The sequence below is a fragment of the Astatotilapia calliptera genome, chromosome 10 (assembly GCF_964374335.1).
Source record: "Astatotilapia calliptera chromosome 10, fAstCal68.1, whole genome shotgun sequence".
NCBI classification, from domain to species: Eukaryota; Metazoa; Chordata; class Actinopteri; order Cichliformes; family Cichlidae; genus Astatotilapia; species Astatotilapia calliptera.
The window spans coordinates 14903822-14914710 of record NC_137431.1 but is presented as its reverse complement, the minus strand read 5'-3'; the positions used below and the strand labels follow the sequence as shown (position 1 = coordinate 14914710).

At 37.5% G+C, this 10889-nt stretch overlaps 1 protein-coding gene across 3 annotated transcripts; it reads right to left on the bottom strand.

Annotated features, from left to right (window-relative positions):
• Positions 1–1992: 1992 nt before the first annotated feature.
• b4galt4 (UDP-Gal:betaGlcNAc beta 1,4- galactosyltransferase, polypeptide 4) lies at positions 1993–10618 on the bottom strand. Of its 3 annotated transcripts, none has more exons than XM_026182664.2 (7): positions 10505–10618; positions 8699–9243; positions 7503–7735; positions 5642–5829; positions 5364–5486; positions 5169–5273; positions 1993–5090 (listed from the first exon to the last, which is right to left on the bottom strand). In XM_026182664.2, exons 2-7 carry the CDS (start codon positions 8958–8960, stop codon positions 4961–4963), a joined length of 1041 nt encoding a protein of 346 aa, XP_026038449.2. In that variant the 5' UTR covers positions 8961–9243; positions 10505–10618; the 3' UTR covers positions 1993–4960. The 3 variants fall into 3 exon arrangements, with proteins under 3 accessions (XP_026038449.2, XP_026038450.2, XP_026038451.2); XM_026182665.2 differs by lacking the exon at positions 10505–10618 and adding an exon at positions 10371–10475; XM_026182666.2 differs by lacking the exon at positions 10505–10618 and adding an exon at positions 10244–10382.
• Positions 10619–10889: the final 271 nt, after the last annotated feature.

Sequence of the window (10889 nt, the reverse complement as noted above, 5' to 3'; positions counted from 1 at the left end):
AGGGCAGCTGTGGCTACAACTGTGGCTTGCCTCCACCAGTGTATGAATGTGAGAGTGAATGAATAGTGGTATTGTAAAGCGCTTTGGGTGCCTTGAAAAGCGCTATATAAATCCAATCCATTATTATTATTATTATTATAGATATGTACAAAATTGAATGCGTCACAAACAGCTGGACATTGCACGTCTTTACTGAACACATTCAGTGACCGTTCACTGTGTAGGGCAGTGATTCTGGCAACTCAGACCTCTAGTAGCAATAACCTGCATTTTCTTTACCTTCTTATTAATTATGAACATTAAGTGCCTAATAGTACTTTGACTTGACCGTTCCCATTTTTTTTAACAAGTGCATAAGATCGGGGTCCTGTGGTAATCACAGGAGGCCCAAACAAGGACATTTTGGTATTTTGTGTTGATGTGCAGTGCACTTTTCCTCCAGATATGACGTTAGAAATCATTTCCAAAAAGCAAAGCTTCCTTCCTTCGTCCTCTGAGATGAACACTTGCTTTTGGTTAATTATTTTCCACAGTTGTTTTTCCTGTTATCCTCAGGTTCAGCTTTTCATTTCTCTCAGATGTGCATGGCGTGCACTGCATAAGATCTTTGCAGACTGTTGTTACTAAATAATTTAGAGCAGGCCCAAGTTCCCTTCATTTGTACATAATTTGTCTTATTGTGAAACTGATAAACACTCTGCTCTCCTGACGTGCCTTTGAAGTCTTTTCCAGCTTTGTGCATATTTATGGTGCGGGAAATAATTATTTGATCCCCTGGTGAATTTGTAAGTTTGCTCACTTAAAAAGAAATAAACTAATACAAAATTAGAGACTGTTTAATTTTAATGGCAAGAAAAATAAATAAACCAAATAAACTAAACCAACTAAAAATCCAGAAAAAAAACAAACAAAAAAACAATACATAGAAGTTATAAGTTGGTCACCAGGTCTGCACACATCTCAGGAAGGATTTTGGTCTACTTCTCTTTACAGAAACTTGAAGTCCTTTAGTTTTCTTAGCCAAGCTTCAGCTTCCTCCACAGATGTTCTATGGGACTGAGGTCTGCAGACTGGCCTGGCCACTCCATGATCTCATGACCTCTTTGGCCTTACCCATGAAGATTGAGTTTGGACTGGAATCAACTGATTCTATAGGAAGCTGTGCTTTATAAACATAAGTTAAGTTGAGATCAGAAGTATTGTGATCGATTGATTGTATTCTGTGTGGCAATGTGGGGGAGCCATAATTCTAGCTAAGACTCAGAATCTTTCATTCCATGCACACAAATCAAGAGTATCTAATAAATACAACATAAAAATATAAATGCATGCGTGTTTGAGTAATTGTTGATTGAACAGGTTAGTGGAAGGGGGACAAACGGATGTTCATTAATTGTTTACTTACTATTGTAACAACCCTGGCAAATGTACTTTTTCCCCATTCTGTTTGTTTTAGTTTTATTGTATTGTACTGCCTTCCTGGAATAGGTGCATGCTGGGGGATGTGTCCTTCTGGAAATCTTTTCATAACCTTGGAATTTTGGGGGAGGTATTTGATATTTTCTCTCTCTTCATTAAAATAGAATTACCATAAAAAATATTGACATAATTTCTAAGTTCTCATAAATGAATCACTCTTTCCTTCTGGCTTTCCAAGCAGACAGTTTTTTTTTTTTTTTATTGCTCCATTTAGAGTAACTTGTCTATAACCCATACCTCCACTCTCACAGCCTTATTTGACACACTTCCTTTTTGGAAATAAACAACTCATTAATCTGAAGGTTTTAGAATTTTTCAGCCAGTAAATGATAAAAGAGTGTTTTTAGTAAAGATGAGAAAACTGGTTTTGTATTATTAGTTTAGCCAGACTGTATTTTTTATATTAAAACAGAGAAATACCTTTTCCCCATAAATTAAACAATACAGTATATTGTACAAGATGATCCCAAACTGTATTTTAAACACTGAAACACAAAATCATAAAACTGTTCATAAGAGAAAATATTTTTATTACGTTGTCTAAAGAGAAAATACCATTTCAAGTCAAATTGTATCCCTTTTCTTCTTCAGAAATCCCATAATCCAAAACAAAATTCTAAACAAAAACTACACAATAAAACTACTTTGAATTTCAAAGTATAAACTGAATTCAAGAGAATTTAAGTTTAAGGTTCTTAATGCTACAATATCACAACATGATTTTGTCAGTCCTGATCAAGTTACAGTTGAAAATGTAACTACTTCAAATGTTTCAGTCATATAAAATAAAAGATTTTAAACCACAGTACATATAAAAACAAACAAACATACATAACATTCATCAAGGAGTGGAAATAGAACTACAATAACAGACAGTATGGCCACCAACACAGAGAACTTGTATTCATAATGGCTACAACACACCGCAGATTTAAAGAGTAGTTGGTTCATGAGCAGTGCAAGAATTCACACACACACACACACACACACACACACCCACACCTCATTGCGACCTGTAACTCACAATCGTGTAACAGCAGAAGTAATCTATATCCCAGTATAGTTACTAATATTGCTCATTGAAAAAGATACAAATAAGAACATATCTTAATAGCAAGTTCACAGCTATACTACCTTGCGTTCAAATAAAAAAAAAAAAACATGACAAATTTGTGTATCAAACAATGCAATGATCAAAGCACGTATGCAATTTGCTCCAGTCTGAGATGCCAGTAAATAATAATAATAAATAATCCACCACCCAACATTTTCTACTAGATAAAAATCATGTTAGTCGTTATAAGAACCATGCTGCATCACAAAACATGGCTCATGGGGCTAATTTTGTAGTTGTGTGTATTAATGCAGCAAATCTGTTTTTCATAGCAATTTTAATGTAGGATGATTTACTGTGATCCTAGAGGAGCTTACAGTGTGCACTAAAAACACTACTTAAGCATAGTTGACCTTCTAATTGACCAATATTCACAGTATTATGGTGTGAAAATGCACAGGTTTCATCAATAGCAATCGTGATAATAAGGCAGCTTACTGTCCTATACTTGTTTTCAGAATGACTGGTATAATTAACTCTTTGAATTCCTTTATTACATCACCCTGTTTTTTTTTCCTAACTCCTAACTCTTAAGTCCTTTCATTTTCAAAATGACATATCTGAATGGAATCCTTTATATATTATTGCATGAGATTTTAATCTTTCTGCTTAATCTGATGTAGTAGTGGTGAAAAAGACGATTATCATGCTGCACTTAAAGTGGTTGTTTACCACTCACTGAACAAAGCAAGCATAAAAAGCATACAAACGCTAGAATACTGCTGCCAAATTTAGAATAAGGAAGACCTTAGATAGCATCATTACTATGATTACTGTGATTTTACTAACATTCCAAACATGTCCTTGTTTTTGCTAGAAAAGTGAGAAACCAAGTGTTGAATCCCATAAATACAGGTGTAATTTATCTATAAACAACTAAATGATGATTTAAATGTGTGCTGTTTATTAGGCACTTTGTGCTTTTGTATTCAAATTACTTTTTAAGTAGTAATTTAAGCTAGTTTGTAGTTTGGGGATGTATCAAAATTAATAATACAGCTTTAGTGCACATTACATTCATAATCCAATAATCAACCGCTATCAGACTTGAACACTAACTGTGTCAGATGTCTTCTCAGTTATCTGACTCATGAGCCAGTTGCTCAAGTTAAAGTTAAAGCTGGGGGAAAATATACTGTGACGTGCTGGGTTAGTGGAGTGGAAAAACAGAAGCAAACATCTAAGAGGTGTTAGATTGAGATGCATGTCAAAAAAAATCATAACAATCGTAACTGCCAAACTGTAACTGTAGGAAGAGTTATATGATATTGCACTCATAATAAAAACACAAGATACACTCTGTTAACAAATGTTAAGGCAGGAACGTAAATTAATCAATGTTTGGCAGCTGAAGCCCTATCAAAATATTTGAAATTGCCAGGTAGGGTGAGGCAGAGCTGCAGATAAGAAAAGAGGTTTATCCAGCAGTAGCAGCACATCATAAGCCATCAGTTTGTTTTCTGTGGTTTACTTTACTTGCACCCCTCCTCTCCACTGCTGCACTGTGTATGTGTCTCTGCTGAGCTCGGCTTGTATTACAGAGACACGGATAAAGCAGAGGGTAGGCCAGACAGGTGAAGAAAGTGTTCCTCGAATTGATGGGAACTTATTACATGTAATAAATGTGTAATAAATATCAATGACTGTAAATCCATCTACACAGTTTAGTTTAGTTTAACCAGAACCAAGCAGTTATCCAGTGTGCTCCTGGCACTGTCAATACTGATGTCCGCCATGATATTTTCTCTCCCCTAAGCATTTGTTTTTACTCTGCTTCTTAACATGACAGACTGTAGAGGTGTGGACCCGAGTCGGGTCTCTCACAAGAGCAGAGTTGAGGAATGCTCATAAATCAAGAGTTAGCCAACTGCCAACCTAGCAGCCAACTGTGAAATGCCGGGGTCGGGACTAAGTTGCATATTTATAGTAGATAAGCTCATAAAGGTTGATGAGGAAAATGTGTAATTAGCCATTGTAAGGCACAAAGATTATTTAAATGGAGAAAGAAAAATGTGCACCGATTTTAACTATCATATATGACTTTTTAATGCTTTAGACCATTTCAAATGAGGGATTTGGATACTTTTCTGACAAAAGCTAAACTTTCCTTGTCAGAAAAATCTTTTGGTTTTTTTGCATGCTGGTAACACCATGAAGATTGGACGTAACTCAAATGTTTCAGCTAACTCTGAATGCAGCTGCTGGTTTAATTTGATTCTAGTATTTAAACTAAATCAAAACAATGTGCATTTTGCATGCTCAACATATTGTCTTCTGCATGTGTAGCAGTTTTCCTGCACTCTGGTATCTGTAAATATAGCAAAGTATTTTTGGTCACAGGAAGGCTTTCTATTTAAGACTTCAACTTCATGGCTTGCCAATGTCCACAGTAACATTCACATAGAGAGGCATCCTCTCAACTGATAAAGTCTTATATGAGCAGCTGTTGAGTCCATCTTTCCTCCATGACTGTGGTGTTCGACCCAACAACCTCATCCTGAAAAGCACAAATCCATACTATGAAATGACCTGTAACATGCTACACACACGTTATTGCCATCTCTACACTACTGACCTGTCCCGGTTTACTTCATTGCCACTGTCTCGTTTGTGAAACACCATCGTGTAGCGAGCTACGTCAGCGGGCGGCCGAACGATCTTCATTTTCTGTAGCTCAACCCTGCATGAGACAAAAACATGCATGCTGAATGAATACGTACTACCAGCAATGTTTAAAATGTAGTCATGTTTTCACTTATTCATGCCTCACCTGATGCGAAGGTCATCATCTTCTCCACCCCAGCCCCAGTATGCATTTGAAAACCCATTCACTTTAAAAAACTGGTCTCTGCTTAAGGCAGTGACTCCTCCAAAGTAGCCTTTATAACGCAGCCTGAAAGTGAACAAACATGAGAAAAAAATTAAAGACAATAAAACCTCTGAATGTATCATCATAGGAAAGAGAATGGCACATGTGGAAAAACAAAGCATTGCTTTTTTCCATGACTCTTCATGACTTACAGTAAATTTCCTCTTAGTCATTCTTACCTGTATCCCGTTACATTGCGGCCAACCACCAAGTGTTTGGGCTGCATGTCACAAACATATAAATTATGATCATTTTCAGGTACCAGGTCCACATCATGGAAGATGAAGCAATCCCAGTTGTAGTCTTTTAGTGCCTCCAAGTATCCAATATTTAGTAACTTGGCACGATTAAAAGTTACATCACCAGCCTTTAAAAAAGAAAAAAAGAAAGTACAAAGATTACAACATGCAAGACACTGTGGAAAGTTCAGAGCTTGTTGCAGATGTCTGTGTTCTCCTGGTGTATGTGATGGGCTGCATTACTCACTGCAAAGAAAAAAAAAAAAAAAAAGGCTTTTACATGTAAAAGTGATTAGGGACAAAGTATGATTTAATGCTGCATATCTTTCTTTATCAAGAATAAAGCTATTCATTACTGAAAGTCACCCTGAAAGTGCCAAAAAAAATGTGTTCCTCTAGTCCAGTTTTGGGTTCCTCCTGTACAGAAGCCATAAGGTGGGTGAATTCATTTCATATCTAGGGCTACAATAATTCACTGACTAACTCAAATAACTCCATCCATCCACTTTCCTCCGCATATCAAATACAGTGATCCGGGGGGGTGGAGTCTATTCCCAGCTACCATAGAGCAAGAGGCAGGGTACATTACTGGACAGCTCGGCAGTCTGATGCAGAGCTATCATAGAGAGACAGATGACCAGTCACACCCACATTCAAATCTGTGGTTAAATTAGAAACACCAATTCACCTAACCCCACTAACTGTGGAGTGTAAGAGGAAGCTGGAACACAGAGGGTTAGTGTTAGGCTGAACAACAGAAACTTTGCTCATAAAGCCCCCGGCCAGATGGTGGTTTGAATTGAGGGCCTTCATGTTGTGAGGAAACAGTGTTAACCACTGTGCTGTCCAACTCCAGCTCGAACTTAATCATATAAAAAAAAATAAAAAGAAAGAAAAACCCCATACATAGGCCATAAAATTTTAATCCACTGAGTGGGACTATTAAGTTGGACAGCGAACTATTATTAGCATTGATAAGATTAACATCTTTACTTATTCTTAACTTCTCCGCAAGAAACTTTGGAGACATGAGAGAACAGATCAAATCTGACATACTTGCTTTTTCTGTTTGCAGTCACTACATACATGCAGACACACCCACCAAATCTATGTCAAGATGCCAGTCCCTTTTGGAGGACTTTTAATGGAATCAGTTAACAAACACTACAGCTTGCTGTGTGGTACTGACTGTCCAAGAGGTTTGTGCTTCAGTTTTAGTGATTGAAATTCTAGTACTTTACTAACAGGGGTGCCTGTAGTATTTTTTTTTTATTGGGATGGGCACATGGGGCCATTCGGCTGGCACATCAAAAACAGAATTTCCAGTTTAACCATGCTGTTGTCAAATATAGGTTACTTGAAAAATATGGCAAAAAGAGAGAGAGAGAAAAAAAGAATAAAAAAAAAAGAATATGGCTCGTTAGTTTCTTGCTATTAAAAGTGGATATCACTGAAAATAGGTACATATGAAAGCAGAGCTGAGAATCATTAAAGCCATGAGCAGAGGCAGTTTAAGATTCACTCTGCCAGTTAAGTTCAAGAGCTAAATTAAAGTTAACTCCAAATAAAAGTATTAGATCATGTAAGAGTGTGAACTGTTGCCTGTTGGTTTTTCAGAACACAGTTCCTTCAGTGTTACCGGTTATATTTTTCCTTTATAGTGTTACAAAGTAACACTATGTATGTAACCAGGAAGTTTCAACAGCTTTATGCAAAATAAAACAGAAATGTCTGTTCCACAAGCATAAGAACTGAATTAGCATGACCTTATATAAAAACTGTGCACAAAGGTGACAAATACCTGCTGGATGACATAAATGGCATAGTGTAGTTGCTGTCTCTGCAAGAAGGGGTGCAAGTGATGCAGGAGGTAGAGGAGGTGTCGCTCTCGGTTGCGATGAGGGATGAGGATTGCTACACTCTGCCTCGCTGTGCAATCCGAGGGCTCATACTCGCCTTCATTTACTTCTTTGTTGTCTTTCTCTACATCCTTCAGTTTCAGAGACGACTCAAAGGACAGTTTCACAGCCCCCACTAGAGAAACAACATTCACATTAGGGCTGCACGATTAATCGTTAGAAAATGGCGATCTCGATTCATACTTATGTGCGATCTCATTTCCAAATGACAACGATTTTAAAAAAAAAAAAAAAAAAAGAAAGAAAGAAAAAAAGACGACGACGACTGTACCGCGTTTTGATCCGGGGCGTAATCTGCATGAAAACAAGCGCTCACTCTTCCTGCTCAACAAATGACAAGCCTTATACCACGTGATACAGAAGCTGTGCCATGTGATGCTAAAATTAGCAGGGAAAAAACAACGGAGAGCACGTCAGGGATGACGAGAAAGTGACAGGAGAAAATCCGTTCCGGTCAACCACTCAAATATCAATATCGGGAACCTTATACAGTGCTTCCCTATACACGTCGAACTCCCGCAGGCACAAAGAAATTACGGAGGCTATTACTTATCACCTGACCAAAGATATGGCTCCCATCAACACTGTGCTAAACGAGGGATTTAGGAAAATGATCAACACCCTAGACAAACGCTACACAGTGCCGTCCCGCAACTATTTTTCTATTGTTGCACTACCTGCTCTATACACGCAGTGTCGAGCAACGGTGGAGACGGAATTTCAAGCAGTACAACAACAAAAAGTGAGACATTTATTGTTTTTATGTTCAGTCTCAACTGTTACGAAGTTGATGTGCAGTTATTAAGTGCAATAAATATTTATACTGGAAAAGAAAATCGTGAGAGAATCGTGATCTCAATTCTAAGCCAAAAAAATTGTGATTCTCATTTTATGCAAAATCGTGCAGCCCTAATTCACATGTTTAACAGTGAACATTTGTTTTAATGTGTATTAACACTTGTTAACAAACTAACATAAACAATCTAACATAAAGGGTTGATTGATGGATTCCTTGAGTTACATGGTAGTTCTTTCATCTATACAAAGGCATCTAAATAGCATTTTGTTCTATACTTACTCAGCAATGGTGACTCCTGAGGGCACTTGGTTTTTTGTGGTGGTGTATTTATTTCATTAGCTGCTTCTATCTGCAAGTCGACCTCGTTCCTCTGACTCTCTTCTTTGACATGAGTTTGTTGAGTGCCGGGGTAATGCCAGATAGGTTTCACCATCTCTCTTGAAAATATTGCTATCCATGCCAGTACTGACAGCACAAGAATCAGCAGTATGACGTACTTGCTCTTGCGTGAAATCTTCCTCGAACTTGAACAATAGCCCATGGCTATGTGACTTTGCTGATGTGAAGGCAGAAAAAGTGAATGTAGATTCTGTAAGCTATAGTTTACGCTACTTCTTTCACAAAGAACGTTTCAGCAAAAACAGTGACAGCCATAGAGTTGCTGACCAGTCATCCCATGCTGATGAGACATGCTCCTTGACTATATAGAAACTAATTATTATAGTCACTATAATATAGAGCAAGCACTTATTTGTGAAATTCCATTGGTGAATCAGAAAACTCCACTTTTAGACGGGGGGCCATAAGCTTGGGCACTCCACCAACTGGGAATAGATGAACAGAAAATAAAAATGTTAGAACCAAAAAAAGGGTGCATTTTTGCTTGGAAACATGCAACACATTTTGAGGGCAGGTTTTAGCTAACAATATGTGACACATTAGCAGGAAAAGCCACATTAAGGAACCAGCTTACCGTGTTACTTGAACTGATACGTGTACTTTCTGAACCTGTATTACCACTTGAGCAGATTATTGCTCAGATGGTAGTTTCACTGGTAAAGTATTCATTACAGAAAATGACTGCATAATAAAACAAACTATCCCGTTTCAAAAACAGAAAATGCCCAAAGATATAGAAACAGCTGATAAGTTGATCAAAACTGTGGACTGCTTGTTAATAGTAGAAATTTTCTTTAGATCCTCCTGAGAACCGAGGGAAAAAAAAAAAAGCTGAACCTTTTTTGTGATTTCCTTCCTCTTTCGAACTAAAAGAGCCCAGCCAAACACACGAGAGACCAATTGAAAGCCCTGGATGGCCTCCATTGAGTACATCAGGATTTAGTAGGGTAGCTCAAATAAATCAAAAGACATAGACCAAAAACAAATGTCCATTACAGAGGAGATTAATGAATGGGCTTTTTTTTCTAGGTCTCCTATTTAAACCAAAAACATGTAAAACAGAGTAACACTCCAGTTTCATTGACATACTACTATAATAATACACTCTCTCCATTAAATCAAACACAGATGCCATCAGCTGACATAACAATTAACGCTAACTCTTTTTCCGTTAACATTATTATGATAACTTTTTAACTCACAACCAGCGACAAACAAAACACATGAAAGCCATTATGCTATTGCTAGCATGGTTGTCCTCTCTTGGGATGCTAGCAGGATCGTTAGCAGGAAAGCGTTTTACAATTTAAATATTAATGTTCTGCCATTTTTAGTAAGATTTCTCTGAGTTAATTTTGAGAACACAGTCAAGCTAACGTCGACTAGTTCGTCCATAACACGAGGTGCAGATCAACGAAACAGTACCTTTTTGTTTTCCTTATACTTGTGCCAGCTCCTCTCTCTTTTGACTGCAGTCCTTTTTATGATTGCAGAAGCTCACAACTTACACGTTGATGCCCTCACATAAACGCCACCTGTAGTTATAGCTTACCTGCTAGCTAGCTGACGAATGCGGATATAACGGCTATTAAAAATAAAACATTAGCATTAAAAGAGACACGTGTCTTGGAAGCCGAGTACAGTCTGGCCTTATTTCAATTTAGCGCAAAACACCAATTTCCTTACCTGATACTTAAGTAGCCTTTCATAGACTACAACATCGCTGTAATTAGCCCGTCTACAAGCCCACCAGTCAAGTAAACGTAAATTAGTAAGGACTTCCGTTCCACGCATTTCATAATAAAGTTTTACCTTTAAGACCTTGAAGAGATCTCGGGCGGCGGGGGTTTAACGGTTATATTATTTATTATGAGTAAATCTTCTTTAATTTCTGCTTTTTATATTATTTGCTTATGCCTCATGAACGCCGTTTTTCTGTTGAGGCAGAAAGTCTGCGAGTTGATGATGATGATGTGCGTCACATAAATACTTCCGTTGTGAAAATTTCAAAATTGAAGTTTGCGATCTGTTGATGACACCAAAAACTACTGGAGGACAAAACTCACGGATA

What these genes read in the sequence shown, in the direction of transcription:
- b4galt4 (XM_026182664.2), bottom strand. Translation starts at nt 8,960, where the DNA reads ATGGGCTATTGTTCAAGTTCGAGGAAGATTTCACGCAAGAGCAAGTAC. An exon ending in GATGATGACCTTCGCATCAG is followed by an intron (nt 5,274 to 5,363) that starts GTGAGGCATGAA and finishes TGTCTCATGCAG; the next exon opens with GGTTGAGCTACAGAAAATGA. An exon ending in AATGAAGTAAACCGGGACAG is followed by an intron (nt 5,091 to 5,168) that starts GTCAGTAGTGTA and finishes TGTGCTTTTCAG; the next exon opens with GATGAGGTTGTTGGGTCGAA.